At 45.7% G+C, this 17,151-nt stretch overlaps 1 protein-coding gene across 3 annotated transcripts; it reads left to right on the forward strand.

The window, feature by feature from the left end:
• Positions 1-4: 4 nt before the first annotated feature.
• ddx42 (DEAD (Asp-Glu-Ala-Asp) box helicase 42) lies at positions 5-12,817 on the forward strand. 3 transcript variants are annotated; one of them, XM_035404137.1, is made up of 18 exons: positions 5-153; positions 1,305-1,524; positions 2,503-2,647; positions 3,320-3,381; positions 3,965-4,001; positions 4,771-4,923; positions 5,392-5,496; positions 6,205-6,324; positions 6,772-6,948; positions 7,557-7,685; positions 7,795-7,894; positions 8,134-8,181; positions 8,313-8,410; positions 8,821-9,097; positions 9,307-9,533; positions 9,715-9,825; positions 10,014-10,124; positions 10,216-12,817. In XM_035404137.1, the coding sequence occupies exons 2-18, from the start codon at positions 1,316-1,318 to the stop codon at positions 10,861-10,863; spliced, it is 2,757 nt and encodes a 918-aa protein (XP_035260028.1). In that variant the 5' UTR covers positions 5-153; positions 1,305-1,315; the 3' UTR covers positions 10,864-12,817. The 3 variants fall into 3 exon arrangements, with proteins under 3 accessions (XP_035260028.1, XP_035260029.1, XP_035260030.1); XM_035404138.1 differs by having other exon boundaries at positions 8-153; positions 1,308-1,524; XM_035404139.1 differs by lacking the exons at positions 5-153; positions 1,305-1,524; positions 3,965-4,001 and having other exon boundaries at positions 2,597-2,647.
• Positions 12,818-17,151: the final 4,334 nt, after the last annotated feature.

Here is a 17,151-nt window from a genome sequence, read left to right on the forward strand (position 1 = left end):
AAGAAAAAGAAGAAGAAGAAGACCTTTCTCGTCGCTCGTCAATTACGTTGCACCCATAGTTGAGTTCTGATGACGCTAAACACCATTGCATTCCAGGGCCCGTGCTACTACTAGGTGACTGTATCCATTATTTCAGTGTGAATTGGAAACTTGGTAAGTTTCATGTAAACAATGTCGTATTACAGACATTTGAAGGGTTTAGGTTGTCTCGTAGTGTAATTGAATGTATACAAATGTGCATATCCTTTACGTCGGCTAGTGCTTACTTTGTTGCACGAACTAGCTATACGATTAGCGAAAGCAGTGTAAAACCGAGAATAACCAACCGTATCACTGCTAGCTCGCTAAGCTGGGGTGCTAACCATATTTAGCTTTTGTTGTTTCGAGTTGTATTTTGTCGAGGCCTTGTAAATGTATATCAATTTTCCGTTTAAATTGCAATTGGGATTATTGTACTAACAGTGTAAGTAACTTGATATCTGGGGTGTGTTGCTTGTGAATACGCCCATTGTTGTGTCAAATTAGCTTGCTAGCTAGCCACCTTTGCTAGCTCCAGACACGTTGTAGCTAACGGTAATGTATGTACCTAAACTAGCTGGTTATACTGGAGGCTATTTGTCAGTATCTACTCACCTTAGTTGACACTGAATTATGAATGATCAACTTGGCTCAATTATCAACGGATACAGTACACATAGGGACCGTATTACAACACGTAGTAAAGCAGCGTAAGATTTTGCTAGTCATTATACATTTAACTAGCTCCCTGACTTAGCCAGGTCCGACGTCCACGACGTTTGGTGCTATTTTGTATTGTAGTGGACGTCAATTCATGTGATAAATCATAACAATTAAGTACGGCAATATAGTTAGTGAACGCGGGCGTGCGTCATATTTACTTTATAGATATGCATGTTAGAAAACATGGTGGTTATATCCAGTTTGTCCTTTGTATGTTCAGTTATGTGAACCCGGATTCTTTTTAAAAGCTAACTGAATTGGCTAACGGTGTACAGCACTCTGAAGTGCACCAAAAGCGTCAGCAGTTCGCTCTGGCCGTATGGCTTTACATTTTGTGTCGGTTTTAACACAATATGCACGTTGAGTTGCATAAACATTAGAAATATAAACAGTGGATAATAGAAGCATTTTACAGGATGTCTTAAGGAAAATAAGTATTGTACCCTTTTGTATTGACAATTTCCTGGGTCTTTGAGGAATCTTATCTGCTAACGGTGAATGATTATTTTTTAAAGATGGTTGTGGTTTTCCTGTCTGGTTTTCATTTGAACTACATTTTCTAGCAGTAACAGTCATGAACTGGAACAAGGGCGGCCCTGGGGCTAAGAGGGGATTTGGTTTCGGCGGTTTCAGCCTGGCAACAGGCAAAAAAGAGGAGCCCCGCTTGCCACAGCCAGCACACTCTTCATTTGGAGCAACTGCATCAGGATATGGCAAAAACCAGCAACTTCCCTCTTTCTACAAGATTGGCACAAAAAGGGCTAATTTCGATGAAGAGAATGCGTGAGTATTGTGTGATTTTTGGATTTGCATCGGTGCAGAATGGCTTAATGAGGATAGTTCATGTCACTGTATTGCAGCCAAATTCATTGTCCACAATACACATGATGTGCTGCAGTGTGCATCACATATTCCCAGTCCACACTCACACATCAGTGATTGGGTGATATGTTCTTGATTGATTGTAGATCTTTTCATTGTTAAATAAAACTGACTTCAGTGTCATGAACTTCTAATCCTGCATGCACTTCTGGAATACCAATTAGTATCCTAAGTCACCTAACAGGCTTTCCCACGGCAGTCTTATTCCCAGAAAATGACGCAATCCTCAATCAATTAACTAGCAGGCAACCTCCCCTTGTTCTACCCCTTCCAACTATTTTTGTGCAAAAAGGGGATGTGCAGAATCGTGCATGCTCTCCAGAGTTGCCAAATTTGCTTATATTACGTGGCTTTGGGCTTGTTTTTTTTCTCCCGAAGTTGCATAAAAAATGGTTCATATATTTCAAGGGCACTAGCTAGCTTTTTAATATATTTTAGCTATTCATTTAGTCAATAATGTAGCTTTGGTGTTGGAGTTGTGAAGTGAAATTATGAAAAATATTGGAAACCGTAAATAAGTGTTAAGGTGGCCATTTGTTATTTGTCATATCTGTTTAATATATGAAACATGTTTAATATATTGATTTTAGTTTTTATTTATTGCAATGTATGTAATGTACAATTTTTGTGCCGATTGGGTCTCATACCACAACCACCCCCCACCACTCAACCACAAGTACATTTCTGACTTGTGGGAAACCCTGCTGAGGCCTTGTTGAAATAGTTTGCCAATTGTACAGATCTTGTAGTCTTTGCATTAGCCTTGGTCACTAAATATCAGCCTGTCCAGGTATTATAGATATTCCTGTTTCCACTCTCTTGCGTATTGGAAAGGTCAACATTTGCACCTGGCATGGGGGTTGTCTTGCTGTCTTCCAGGTATTTTGAAGATGATGAAGAAGAGTCCAGCAATGTGGACCTGCCTTACATCCCTGCAGAGAACTCTCCAACACGACAGCAGTTCCAGTCCCAGGGCTCAGACAGTGAGGAAGACCCATTAGATGCCTTCATGGCTGAGGTGGAGGTGAGTAGATGAGTGGCCATTTGTTTGGAACTTGTGTGTTTGCAATCTGCGGCAGGCTTTGAGCTGCAATCTGTTATGAAGATGTTGGAGGTCCAGTATTAGCCTTTAAAATCTATATGGAAGTCAAATGCGGGCTTAACGTTAGTAATTTCTCTCTGACCCAATAGTTCGCTGAAAAAATGAATGTCGTTCATGCATTTTCTTTTCCTCAGTAAATGTCTTTTGAGGCAACAGTGACTACTTTCTGCATCATATTTTTTCTTATGAAGGTCTAACAAAGTTTAATTTCCAAACTTGATATAAGTCTGTGGCTGAGGAAGATCCAGCTAAAATTTCTGTTTTAAAAATATAAAAAATATTGAGATACTAAAGATTAATACGACCATTTGGGAAAAGAGTCATTTGGAGGATGTATGTACAATTACAACCATATCTTTAAAAATGTATATTTTTGAAATATCTTTTCAAGAGAAACTTGCTAACAAGTAAAAGCATCTAAGGAAATACATACCACATTATTACCATGAAAGTCAGTGTTGAGATCAGTTCCAAGATTTGGAAGAATATTCATTGCTCTGTAAGCAAATGGTTATCTCAGATTGGATTAGTTATCTGGTTAGACCATCAACTGTGTTCTATCATAGCTCTGTTTCATATCTATAACTTTTCCAGGACCAAGCTACAAAAGACTTAAGGAAACTAGAAGACAAGGAGAAAGAGAAGAAACCAGAAAAGTAAGTACATCCTTCATTTTCACAGCAAAAGACTTTCATACTGGTATTTTCTTTTCCCTAGTGTGTACCTGCTCTGTGTGTTCTACAAGAAGGTCAATACTTAGAAAATGCTATTTTGCATTACTACAGCTGTCGATGTTTGGCAGTATCTGTACAGATATGGCCAGAGGTGGTCCCATACGATAGGGTCACAGTATCTCCTTTTTTCTTCTTTGCGTATTAAGGTTGTTACTGGAATATCAGTAAAGATAGAGTGTGGCCATCAATGTTTACTTGCATTTATGATACCTCCAGACTACAAAATGTATATCACCAGATAAGTGTAATGGTGAAAACGATGGTGTGACATGGCTGGAATCAAAAGCTTCAAAAGTGGCTATTTGAAAAGTCTGACTGGAAGTGGTATGTGAATCTGGTCTTGATTTCTTGCCTGATTCCTCTTCGGCTCAGTGGAGGAGGATGTGCCTGGGGGGAAGTTTTAGGGGCTAGTCGAGCAGAGGCGGGAGAGTTCTTTTGGGGGGGTGATGACGGGTGTGTGAACGAGTTGCAGGGAAGTTTTTTTTTTCTCCGCTTGTTTTTCCAGGGGTATTCGTGATGACATTGAAGAGGAAGATGACCAAGTGAGTGAAACTACTAGCGTTCTGCTCTTGTATCTCTGAGCTGCCCACCTGCCATCTCTTTCAGTCCCATCATCCCTCTCACCTGGCCAGAAAGCGCTCGCTCTCTCTCTCTCTCCCTGTGACATCTTGCTTTTAAGGCCCATGTTTTACTTTTAATGGCTGAATCCAGGTTATCCCTTTTAGACACACGGACAGATTTCAGTGGATTTGACACCACTTCCTCAGTCTTGACAATGTGACTTTGAAAGCAGATATATTTACAGTAGAACTAATGTGTTCTGCAATAGTGTTTATGCTCTCAATATTATTGTTTCATCTCCCCCCCCTTTTTTTTTTTTTTTAGGAAACTTTCAACCGCAAAAGTTTCAGCGATTGTAGTACAGTGACTCGGACCTGTGACCGTAAACACAAGCCTCATAGACCATTCCGCCCACTCTCCCCATTCAGCACCAGCTACCCTTGAGACAGAACTTTTTGTAAAGACACAGTTTAAGACATTCATTTCTCCCTGTATTTGTTCAGTGTTGCATTTTGAAGAGGTCTGTCACGACTGACGGAGCTCTAGTATTTTGTTTTCATGTGAGCACTTCCCTGAACAGAGACGCACGGGTCACGATTCTGGTTTTTTAGGCTGGCTCCACAGTCTGTGGTACCAAGCGAGATGTCAGGCCCCGTGCTTGGCTGCCTGAGATTTGTGTGGTCCTCCCAGGCCAGGGGTGGTCTGGTCGGTGGGTCAGGCTGTGACGCAGGCCTGCTGTGCTCTGTGCAGGAGGCCTACTTCCGGTACATGGCGGAGAACCCCACGGCCGGCCTGACCCAGGACGAGGAGGAGGAGAACGTGGACTACGACAGCGACGGGAACCCCATCGCCCCTCTTGCCAAAAAGATCATCCTGCCCCTCCCCCCCATCGACCACTCCGAGGCAAGAGTTCGCCTCCCGATTGCACGGGGATTGCGTTCTGTCTTGCTCTTGACCTTGCTGCGTTGAGCTTATCCTGGGTGCTGTCAAATGAGAAACAAAAACTGATTGTCCCCTTGGTTGGAGCAGTTGGCTGTTGAATTGATTGTGACACTTTGCTCTCAGATTGGGCTCAATTATTTTCTTAAGCAGCCTCTGAATGTGAGATCCTTAAATTAAATTTGTACTTTATACCAAAGAGCCATTCAACAGTAGAAATGGGAAAGGGTAGCACAATTCCCGCGCCCTGAATTATATTCAGACTTGTGCAAAATAACATTTAATGCATGCATTTATTATCTACTGATTAAATTCAAAGTCTGTATGTGCTTATTGACATGCAGTTGCAGGGTAGGGGTAGTATGGTTGTGAGTTTGGTTCTGGCTTGCTGTGCATTGGTTCTGTGTTTGACCGGCTCCTCCTGTTTTACAGATCGATTACCCCCCTTTTGAGAAGAACTTCTACAACGAGCACGAAGAGCTGAATATCCTTACTCCCATACAGGTGGTTGAGCTCAGACAGAAACTCAACCTACGGGTAGGTGCACAGAAATGCGTGCAATTTGTACAGCGGTGCAACATTTCACATGTACAGTACTGTGCAAAAGTCTTAGGCACCCTAGATTTTTAAATATAATAAATAGTATATATTTGGTCTTATTTGGTTTATTTTTTGTTTCCTGCATTAGTGTGTCAGTAGAAAAGAGCAAATTTGAGATTTACAAACATGAATTTTCCAAAAAATGAAATTTTACAGATACATTTTTGTATTTTGTTAAATAAAGTAATATTTTAAGTAATGAACTACATTTCAGATAAAAACTTGATCAAGGGTCTCTGGGATTACCTGGAGAGCCAGAAGTAAGCGAAACAGCCAAAATCTGCAGAAGAATTGTGGCAAGTTCTCCAAAATGCTTGAAACAACCTACCAGCCGATTTTCTTATAAAACTGCCGGACAGTGTACCTAAGAGAATTGATGTAGTTTTAAAGGCAAAGGGTGGTCACACCAAACATTGATTTTATTTAGTTTTTAACTATTTACTGTTCTTTATATTTATAACCTTTCATTTCATTATTTTTGAAAGCATCTTAGCTGTACAGCATTTTTTTACAGGTGCCTAAGACTTTTGCACAGTACTGTAGATCGAAAGAAACGACTTTAATCCTTGCCTTCAGCCTATACTGTGCGTGTGCGCTCACGTGTGTGTGTTTGTGTTCAATTTACGTATGAAAATTTTTTGACAGGTGTCAGGCGCTGCCCCTCCCAAACCCAGCACAAGCTTCGCCCATTTTGGCTTTGACGAGCAGCTGATGCACCAGATCCGCAAGTCGGAGTACACGCAGCCCACGCCCATTCAGTGCCAGGTATGAGACGCTGCAAAACACGCCCCACCTGTGGAACACACACTCCGCACCCGTCACATCCATTACATTACATTACATTGTAGGCATTTGGCAGACGCTCTTATCCAGAGCCATGTTTTACATAGCATTTACATTGCATCCATTTATACAGCTGGATATACACTGGAGCAACGCAAGTTAAGTACCTTGTTCAAGCGTACAACAGCAGTGTCTTACCTGGGAATCGAACCTGTGACCTTTAGGTTACAAGACCAGCTCCTTACCCATTATACTACACGCCCGTATCCGTACATCCATAACCGGCACCCAGATAAAGCCCATTGGTGTTACGCGCTAATCGCAAATGCTGTTAAGACAAGGCCGCAGTCTCCGCCCACCCGGCGCACAGGGTTCGGTGGCTCGGGGGCTCTTATTGGCCTTGACCCCCCGTGGACCCCTCTCTTTCAGGGGGTCCCCATCGCCCTGAGCGGCCGCGACATGATCGGCATCGCCAAGACGGGCAGCGGCAAGACGGCGGCCTTCATCTGGCCGATGCTGGTGCACATCATGGACCAGAAGGAGCTGCAGACCGGGGAGGGGCCCATCGCCATCATCGTCTGCCCCACCAGAGAGCTGTGCCAGCAGGTCAGAGCCCGGTCGGGACGGGGGAGGGGGGTGAACCGTGAACACAGGAGCCCCGTTTGGGCGTGGGAGCTGTGCTTTCTGTCTCGCTCATCTCACAGATTCCACCCCTTGATTGATCCTGACACTACATCGCTATATCCTCAAAGCTGGAAATTGTCAGTCATAGAAAAACCTTTTGAGTTTGATGCATGAATAGAAAGAAACCTTGAATCATTGCATACTCCTTTGTGGTCTGTCAGTATTTCATGGCTCTGTCAGAAAGCTTGGAGACACAAACTTTTTTTTTAATGAAATCTTTTTTTTTAAATGAAATCTGACGATGTGCTAAATGTTGGATGAGAAAGTCATAACGGCAACAATGTGGTGACATTTCATCTTTATGGGTAATGCAGTGTAGTAAAAGAAATGCTCAGTGACCCAACTTAACCAGCTCTGGTAATGGTCCCATGGACGCCTTGTACTTGTTGGCACTGTAGTTGCATTTGTTCAGCAAGAATTGGAGATGTCGCCATAGGTATACGACTAGTTGTGCGGGGTTGGTTTTCAGTGAGGGTGTACGGTCTGCATGTGGTCTCCCCTCAGCACGGCCCCTCTTGTGACTTCCCTAGATCCACGCGGAGTGCAAGCGCTTCGGGAAGGCCTACGCCCTGCGCTCGGTGGCCGTGTACGGAGGGGGCAGCATGTGGGAGCAGGCCAAGGCCCTGCAGGAGGGCGCCGAAATTGTGGTGTGCACCCCGGTAAGCGCCTCCCTCGGGGGTTCGGGGTGGGGCCGGAGGGGCGGGGACGGACCCGGGCCGCGCTCGGTCCCCCCGAGCCTCCTTCCCTGACCGCGTCTCGTCTCCCCAGGGCCGCCTGATCGACCACGTGAAGAAGAAGGCCACGTCCCTGCAGAGGGTCACCTACCTGGTGTTCGACGAGGCGGACCGCATGTTCGACATGGGGTTTGGTAGGTGCCCCCCCCCCCCCCCCCCCAGGGCCTCTGCTCTGTCTCTGTTGAAGGACGGCTGTTAGCGGAGCCGTTCAGTCAAATCAGGCTCGAGGCCCGTGGCCACACGCTTGTACAAGCTGCATGTCAGTGGTCAATGTGCGGTTTTGTACATTACTTATGTAAATGGGACCTTAAGATATAATATTTTACTGAACCCTTGTGCTGTGTGTGTGTTCGCCTGCTTGTTTGGTTTTCAGAGTATCAGGTGAGGTCCGTTGCCAGTCATGTGCGCCCCGACAGACAGAGTAAGTACCCTGTTTGTGTGTGTGTGTGTGTGTGAGAGAGTCTGAACGTCACTCCTGTCTCTGCTTCTTGTGTGAGTGTGAAGCAGCATGAGTGCGTTTCTGCTTCCTAAACAGGAACTCTGTCTCCACAGCTCTTCTCTTCAGCGCTACTTTCCGTAAGAAGATTGAGAGGCTGGCCCGGGACATCCTGGTGGACCCCATCCGCGTGGTTCAGGGAGACATCGGGGAGGTACAGCCCCCGCACACTCTTGTCATTTCCCCGTTGTAGGGGTAACAAAAAGTGTCCTAATCATGGTCTGTACTTCTCGAGTAAATCCATGTCCGTGAGCAGAGGGCAGCTTGGACAGTGTTCAGGATTAAAAGAGTCAGTAGTAGATACAAATAAGCAGAGGTGGAGAATCCATGTTCAGAAAGTAAAAGTCCTCCCCTGTATTGTGTTCCAATCACCTGGATTTGCTAATTAGCACAATTCTTCAGCCAGGAGGTAGAAACAATTGTCAAATGAGTTCATGGCTGGTAGAAACACGAGCAAGGACCTTTACTTTCTGACCCCAGGACTTCCCACCTCTGTAAGTAAGTTGGTAAAGTGTGGTGTGTGTAAGGGTGTGTTCAGGGTGCGTATCCATCGCTGCCCCTCAGGCCAACGAGGACGTGACGCAGATGGTGGAGATCCTGCCCAGCGCGCTGGAGAAGTGGGGCTGGCTGACGCGGCGCGTGGTGGAGTTCACCTCTGCCGGCTCCGTGCTCATCTTCGTCACCAAGAAGGCCAACAGCGAGGAGCTGGCCACCAACCTGACGCAGGAGGGCTACAGCCTGGGCCTGCTGCATGGGGACATGGACCAGAGCGAGAGGAACAAGGTCATCGCCGACTTCAAGAAGAAGAACCTGCCCGTGCTGGTGGCCACCGACGTAGCCGGTGAGAAAGGAGAGCTGGGATATGGAGTTGTTATTCCTCTGTGTCTTCTGCTGATGCTTCTTCTGCTTTTTCTCCTTTTTATTCTTTATTGTTGTTGCTATTGGTTAAAATTCAGTGTTCCTTTAGTTCCAAGACGCTCTGCAATGTCTCTTTCCCTTTGCCCGTTTATTTCTCTTCCGTTTCCCTTTTTAACCCTTTCCTCTTCCCAGCCCGTGGTCTGGACATCCCGTCGATCCGCACTGTGGTGAACTACGACGTGGCACGAGACATCGACACACACACCCATCGCATCGGGCGTACGGGCCGCGCCGGGGAGAAAGGCGTGGCCTACACCCTCCTGACCAACAAGGACACCACATTCGCTGGGGACCTGGTGCGCAACCTTGAAGGAGCCAATCAGAGTGTCTCTAAGGAGCTTATGGACCTGGCAATGCAGGTAAAGGGTACACTCTGGGATAGCTAATATTGCACAACACCCCCACCTCATACCTTTTACAGACTGTTCACTAATAAAGATTTCTGTAAGTTTTTGTGATGTCAGGATGGAATGATTTTTATTCACTTCCTGTTTTTCAGTTGGGTCTAACTAATATTTGTGTATCTGTGTTTCTGTGCAGAATCCCTGGTTCAGGAAGTCCCGCTTCAAGGGAGGCAAAGGGAAGAAGCTGAACATTGGGGGTGGTGGCCTGGGCTACAGAGAAAGGCCCGGGCTGGGAGCAGACACCTCGGTACGCCCTCCCTGACTGGCAGCTTATCCTGTCAATGCACATCCAAGCCGGAGAGCTCAACTCCCATATGGAGTCACAGTTACGAGCGTCTCCCATTTCGCAACCAGGTTTTAAGAATCGGCACGGCTTGTAGTTGCGGGTTCCGGCCACACGGGGGCTGTTTTGAGAATCTGTGTGTTGTCCGGCAGGACCGTGGTGGCAGTGGCAGCGGCAGCGGCATTCTCTCCAACTACGAATCCTACAAGCCTTCCTCCGGGGCCATGGGGGACCGCATGTCGGCCATGAAGCAGGCCTTCCAGGTGAGTTTGTCCGTCCGTTTGTCCTCTCTCGTTCCCGCCTGCCTGCTCTGAACGTTCCCTTCTAACCTGCCTTCGCACCTCTGCCTTCCAGGCTCAGTACAAGAACCACTTTGTGGCGGCGTCGGGGCTCCCCCCAAAGGTCACCAGCACCAACTCCAGCAGCTCGGCGGGCTGGACCAGCGCCGGCAGCCTCAGCTCCGTGCCCTCGGGCGACCCCGACGAGGCAGAGCGTCCCAGGGCGGCTCCGCCCACGGGCGCCGCCCCTCAGTTGAGCACAGGGACCCGGATGGCGGGGTTCACCAGCGCCGGGACCCTCAGCTCCCTGCCTGAGGGCTACGGCAACCCGCCCCAGGGTTTCCCGGCTCCCCCCGCGCCTCGGGAGGCCCCGCGCGATCGCCACGGCGACGGGCGCGACCGTCACGGGGAGGGCCACTACCGCCACGGCGACAGGCACGGCGGAGAGCGCGAGCGCTACGGCGACCGGGAGCGGCACGGCGGAGACCGCGAGCGCTTCGCCGACCGGGAGCGCCACAGCAGCGGGCGCTACGGAGACGGCAGGAACGGAGAGGGGAGCCGCCGGGACAGAGAGGGGCGGGGCGAGCGGGAGGAGTGGAGGGGTGACAGGGAGACCGGGGACAGGTCAGGGGGCGAAGGCAGGGGGGACAGGAGCGAGAGGGCCGAAGACAGCTTTGCAGTCCCAGATCCTCCCAAACGCAAAAAGACCCGGTGGGACAGCTAAGCCAGCTTCCCCACCCCCCCCCCAAAAAAATCAATCTAACATGACCGCGTACAGTTCATAGACAGACAGCTACTTCTTCAGAAACCATAGGAACATCATAGATCTGATGCAGTGAGACTCATAATCTTGTAATATTGCTTTTCCATTTTTTCTACTGTGGTCTTTTACAGTTGAGTTTAACAGTGCTCCCACGGGCTGGGATGGAAGCGTTTTGCTTTCAGTGACCTCCCATGCAGCAAGACAGCGTGTGTCGTGATCAGCAGATCTGGTTTAACTTCTGGTAGTTCAGAGCAGGGCTGTCAAACGCACATCTTAGAGTGCCACGGTGTTTGCAGGCATTTGGTTTCCGTGCAGTCGGCAGGCAATTAAGGGCTTGTGAACAAGGTGTGTGAATTCTTCAGCCAATGAACGACTGAAATTAATCACTAGTGCTGAAATATGCCAAAAACCAACGCACTGCAGCCCTTGTAGGCTTGGGACTTGTATTGTGATGCCTGTGGTCTAGTGTGCATGATTGCTTTTGCCCCTACTCTTCCCCCTGTCTGAACTTGTGAGGTATGAGGCCCAGGAAATTTGGGTAGTAGGTTGGACCAGACTAGGTCTGTTTCTTATGATGCAGCTGAAGGGATTGAATGTGTTTCGGTCTGTGCACAATGATGCAGACTCACATTCTCAAGGCTTGTCAAGTTTTATTAAGATTGTATTTGTGTCAATACTGATATTATTATTTGGGTTGGGCAGGGGGCCCAAGGATAGAAGTAAGGGCCTGTCATTGAAGGTTATATTGAAATGATCCTGGCATGGGTAGGTTTTAGTTTAAAAAAAAAAATATATATATATTTTTTGAAGGGAAGTCATAACTTTTTTTGGGCCGCATTTGTGTGTGTATGATAATGTTTGGATGTGTGCGCGTCTGCATTTGTGTGAAAGCGATACAGTTATCAGATTTCCGATGGAAATTTTTTTTTTGCTGTATATTGATCAGTCCTGTTCCTTTAGCTTTATGAACTCTTCCATTAGAGGTGTATTCCATTTCGTCTTTGACTCTAGCCGATATCACATTAAACCCTACATCTGTGCAGAACTTGTTTCTAGTGTACCGTCTTGTCAGAAATAGTGTTATGCTAAGGACAACTGTGAAATCCTGTTGCTTGCTATAAGTAAATTCAGGTTTTTTTTATTTTTATTTTTTTATACCACAGTTAAATTGGAGTGGAAAATGACCCATTATTTTCAATGCTTCTCCAATCCCTGTCTGAATTCATTACCAAAATGGTGGAATTCAAAGCAATGTAAATTCATCTCGTTTATCATTCTCTAGGCATTTTGATCCTGTGTGCTTTTCTGATTCTGGTCAAGAATAAAGTGGTGTTCGCTACACCTTCCACCTATTAGTTTAGTATTTCTTGTTTGCTGAGGGGTGGTCTGGGTTGGGGCTGTGGTACATATACATGTACAACCTTTGGCTTGTCTCAGCCAGCACTCCGCTACGACATTGTGTTGTTGATGAGCAGATGCCTGACTTGCTCATGGGTGCATTCCCAGAACTGCATGCATACCTTGCTCACAGTTTGACTTGTAAATATGATCCCGAGGTCTCAGACTCAGTGGTGACAGATCTCACCTCTCCTGTCTTTCAACAATGGTTTTCTGGCTCTTGGTAAACCTGACCTCGGCTGACGCTTTGACCCGAGCCAGCCAAATGCTTTAGCCTTCAGCTCCCTCTGGGATGTCTCTGATCTGTTTGTTTTATGAGTTTGAACCCTTCCAACTGCTTCACTTCGTTTTGAGTCCATTTTAGTGCTCCCTGAAGAGTGTTATTTAAATGTAAATGTGTCTATCTTGCTCTCACCAGTAATTCTTCAGTACCTTCTCGTTAAAAATGTACATAAAGTCAACTTGTTGTTGGTTTCCGCATTGTCACTCTTTAATAAATTTAAGTTGTTTTCCAACACAGGTTTCTTCCGTTCTCATCTTTCCAGTCAAGCAAATTAACTTGTAGCGCAAAACATTTGCAGCTCATTTTTTAAAACGTTAACTGGGACTCTTTTCTGTTCAAGCTATATAGGGCGAATAGCATAGTTGTCATAATGTCTGGCATAAGTGCACCTCCTAGCTACGTAAACAGCAAGTGCATGCCAATTCATGCTTTTCTTCATTGCTTTTCTTCATGTCACTGTGGCAAGAATAGTAATAAAATAGCCGCAGATTAGCTGTCTACTTACTAGCTATCATAGCAAGCTAGCGATATTGATATAGGCAAAAATACAGATAAACAAGTTTACACTGCTGCTGTACTTCGATCCCCCAAGTCCCGATCTAGCTATTTCATTTTGCAGCTTGAGGGACCCAGTTAGCTATTAATGGCAGTAGTCAAGTATTTGCTAAATTGTTTTTGTGTTGGATTAAATGCATTTATTCCTAGTGAGGATGTTATCAAGTACGACTTGATCACGTTCTCATTATTTTAAAAGTAGTACTCTCTTGCATGCTACAAGTATGAACGTTTGCAGAATACAAGTAGGCTTAACAGAAGACAGCCTGGGTGTAATTGGATGCAGTTGCTGTGCTTCCCTTGTCCTAAGACCAGGGTCAAGGAGAAGGAGCAGGATGAAGAGTTCACACCGGCTGGTCTGACAGACAGACAGTCGTGGCTGGAGATGGAAGAACTGAGGGTTGGTGTGAAATTCCTGGCCCGACTGCGATGGCGGCTGGGGCAGAGATTTTGGGACCTGAAAACAGGATGCAGGGTGCGGGTGAAATGAGCATTTCAATGGGAGGGGGATACTACTGTGGAAGTAAAAAGAGATATCCCACATCTTCTTAAACGGCTCCCATCTCTGGACTCTCGCCTCTGCATTCTTCCTTTCAGGTCACTGATTTTCCAGTCCTCTAACCTGAACTGAAATCTGAAATCGTAAACACTCTTTCAGATTTTGGTTACATAACTCAATTGCACACAACGGATTGCACTGGTGCACTGTGTTCATTACTGGTTGCAAGTGACAGCTCAGCTTAACTGTAAGCGATCTTTACTGTAAGCGATCTTTCATGAATGTTCTATCGTATTTCATTCATAGGAGTAAAGCAACGATGCCCTACCTGACACAACTCCTGGATGAGTAGGACAGCATTCACATGGCAATCGTAGGGTTACTGAGAATCAAAGCTTCATTTAACTATTAAACCCTGATCTCTTTAGATGATGTCATTTGCTTACCATTGTCCAGACATGCTTCTTGCACCTATGCATGATTTGTACCAACTGTCACTGGTAAATTTTCACACCTGCCTTCAGCCAGATTTACTGCCACATTCACACTGCTCTTCTGTCAGTGTGTTGTTGGACTAAAGACCCAGGCTGATGCACAATGAATGATTGGCACTATCTTGTCTATGAGGTCAGTGCCTCTGCTTTTTCCAGTCTTCAGTGGCTCTGGCTCCTGTAAACCTGCCCCAGTGAAGAAACAAATATTTGCCGATGGAAACAGGCTAGCATCTCTTAAGCTGGAGTGGCACAGGAAATGATGCACAGGAGTGCGGTTTGCCCCTCAGACAGAGGGGCGAGTGAGACTCGCCTTTGAACCGCTTGTCCACTTGATGTTTGAAATGAACACTGGCATGGGTTGCCCCTACCCACTTTGTCACCATATCCAGACCAGGTAAAAAGCTTTGGGGGGGGGGGGGGGGGATGTTTGTGCACACTCCTACATCTCGAAGATGATGCCTGGAAAGTTCTGGCTTTGGAGAGAATCAGACACTCTTCTCACTTCTCACTCAGGGGCCAGGATCTCAGAAAAGTTCTTTCAACAGAAAAATGGGAAAGGAATGTCTCTATAACGAAACTGCAACACACAAACAGGTCTCAGCTAGTATTAAATAGTGCTAGTTACAATTTAGCAGTTCTCTTTTTTTACTGGGTACCCTGACAATGTGCCTGGTGTTCTGATGGTGGGATCTTGCAGTATGCTGGGGCCTGTAATGCTTTGGCAGCAAAGTGGGCAGACACCCCACCCCACACCCCTCCATGATATATCTGTCACTCAGACTGCTGTCCCTCCCCTGGGCCCCTGGCTGTTTGCTTTGAGGGTGAATGGGACAGACAGGAAATACCAGCTGAGGAGATGATTGGACCCAGACTCTAGGAGCCATGGCAGGAAGGGGTTGTGTGCCAAAGGGGTGAGGGGGTGCGTTGCCATTTTACGCTTTAGCTGTTGCTCTGTAGATATTTTTTACAAGAAGTAACAGGGAGTCTGCCTTGATGGGGTTTACCATTTACAAACTGGTAGGTTTTCAAGCATGAACTGCTCATTTCAGGTCCTGCCACAACACCTGTATATGTCAGGACTTGACAAGGCCAGTCCAAAACTTTAGTTTAGTTTCATTTCAGCCATTCAGGTGTGTACTTGCTTTTGTGTTTTGGATCATTGTCTTGCTGTATAACCCAATTGCTCCTTCAGCTTCAGCTCACAGATGGATGACGGGACATTCTTCTTAAGAATTTTCTGGTACAGAGGCATATTCATGGTTCCTTCAATAATGGCAACTCATCCAGGTCCTGAGGCAGCAAAGCATCATAGACATAATGGGACCTGTGTCATCCAAAAAGATCCACTTTTTAAACATCTGTGCATAGAACATTATGCCAAAACACATGGGGATCATCCAGGTTCTTTTTTGCAAATGTGAGACGAGCATTGATGTTTCTCTTGGTTAGCTGTGATTTCCGCTTTGCTACTCTCACATGAATCCCATTTTTGCCCAGTCTCTTTTTTATTGTGGGGTCATGAATACTGACCGTAGCTGAGGCTAGAAAGGCCTGCAGTTCTTTGGATGTTCTTCTGGGATATTTTGTGACTTCCTGGATAAGTTGTTGCAGCCCCTTGAAGAGAAACTTTGGCTGGCGACCACTCCTGGGAAGATTCACCATGGTTCCAAGTGTTCTTTATTTGGAAATAATGGCTCTCACTGTAGTTCAGTGGAGACCCAGATCTTTAGAAATTACTTTGTAACCCTTTCCAGACTAATGTTTTTCTAAAACTTTTTTCCCTCATCTCTTATGGAATTTCCATTGAACATGGCATAGTGTGCTTGTATAAGCATTTTGGTGATTATTTAACTCCGATGGTAAGGTTCAGTATGAGTGAGATTTAAATTCAACTGGGCTAGCTGTAATCAAGCCTGGCTGTGTTCAATCAGCTGAATCTAATTATAAATTAAAATTTGTTAATTGGTTGATTACTAAGGGGTCAGTTACACATGGGTGAAATGGTTGTTCAATAACTTTTTCATTAAATAAATGAAATTATTTTAAAAACATGTTTTTGTTTACTCAGTCTCACTCTAAAGATCTGAACCATTCAGTGTGACAAATATGCAATAAAAGAGGAAATCAGGAAGGGGACAAATACTTTTTCATGGCACTGTATATTCAATATGTAAGAATAAGAAAGTTGTGTAAATTGCTAAGTGCACGTACACTAATTTTAAGACATTTAAGGAACTTTACTTTCACCTAAAGACAATGTTGTCACAATGTAACTGAAAAGTTTCTGGATTAATGCTGGGGCCGATGCTGTCAGGGGGCCCACGAGGTCCAGGGAAAAATGATCACAGTCAAGAAATTCTTATAGATCCTGCTCTCTCTCTGTTTTGCTACACAGGATTATCACTGGCTGCATCCATCCGTTTCTGGTTCAGGTGCAATTGGGATGTTTCAACCCCTTATTGGATGCAACACAAAGAATGGATAATTGTGTGTTTATTTGCGTAGGACCAACGTAGGACCTTCTTTCACGCTATTAGCCTGGTGGCTAATGAAGTTATTAGCTAAAGCCAGTTAACTGTAGAAAGGTCTGTGTGGTAGGCCTAGCGCAAAGGGGAAGCTGGCGGTGAAGCAATGTATTTGGATTATAACTAAATTACGTTTGGTCTGAAACTGCAATTGCCATGACAACAGACATTATTGCCTGTTTTTTCCTGCTGAATGCTGAAAAATGCTGAAATGGCAAATTAGGCACTGTAGCTAGATAGCAAGCTTACTAATAGCTGACCTTCTAGCTGGCAAATGTGGGTACGCAGCTATCACTGGCTATGTGGTGACCTTGCTAAATAGCACTATTTAACATATAACTGGCACACTGGTAATTTTACATACATGAGCGTAACCAAATATTCACAGTTCATTTAAGGGTCAACACCCCTGGTCCGCCATTTAGACAGCACGGCTACATCCCACCTTGTTCGTGATTAAGCTTTGTATGTTGCGTATGTTGCCTGGGTTGGACA

Source organism: Anguilla anguilla, chromosome 2 (genome assembly GCF_013347855.1).
Source record: "Anguilla anguilla isolate fAngAng1 chromosome 2, fAngAng1.pri, whole genome shotgun sequence".
NCBI lineage: Eukaryota > Metazoa > Chordata > Actinopteri > Anguilliformes > Anguillidae > Anguilla > Anguilla anguilla.

Bases quoted from the DNA above. Each gene is read 5' to 3' on its own strand.
- ddx42 (XM_035404137.1), top strand. From the start codon at position 1,316: ATGAACTGGAACAAGGGCGGCCCTGGGGCTAAGAGGGGATTTGGTTTC. The intron at 5,497-6,204 runs GTAGGTGCACAG...ATTTTTTGACAG, and splicing joins GACAGAAACTCAACCTACGG to GTGTCAGGCGCTGCCCCTCC. The intron at 6,325-6,771 runs GTATGAGACGCT...CCTCTCTTTCAG, and splicing joins CCACGCCCATTCAGTGCCAG to GGGGTCCCCATCGCCCTGAG.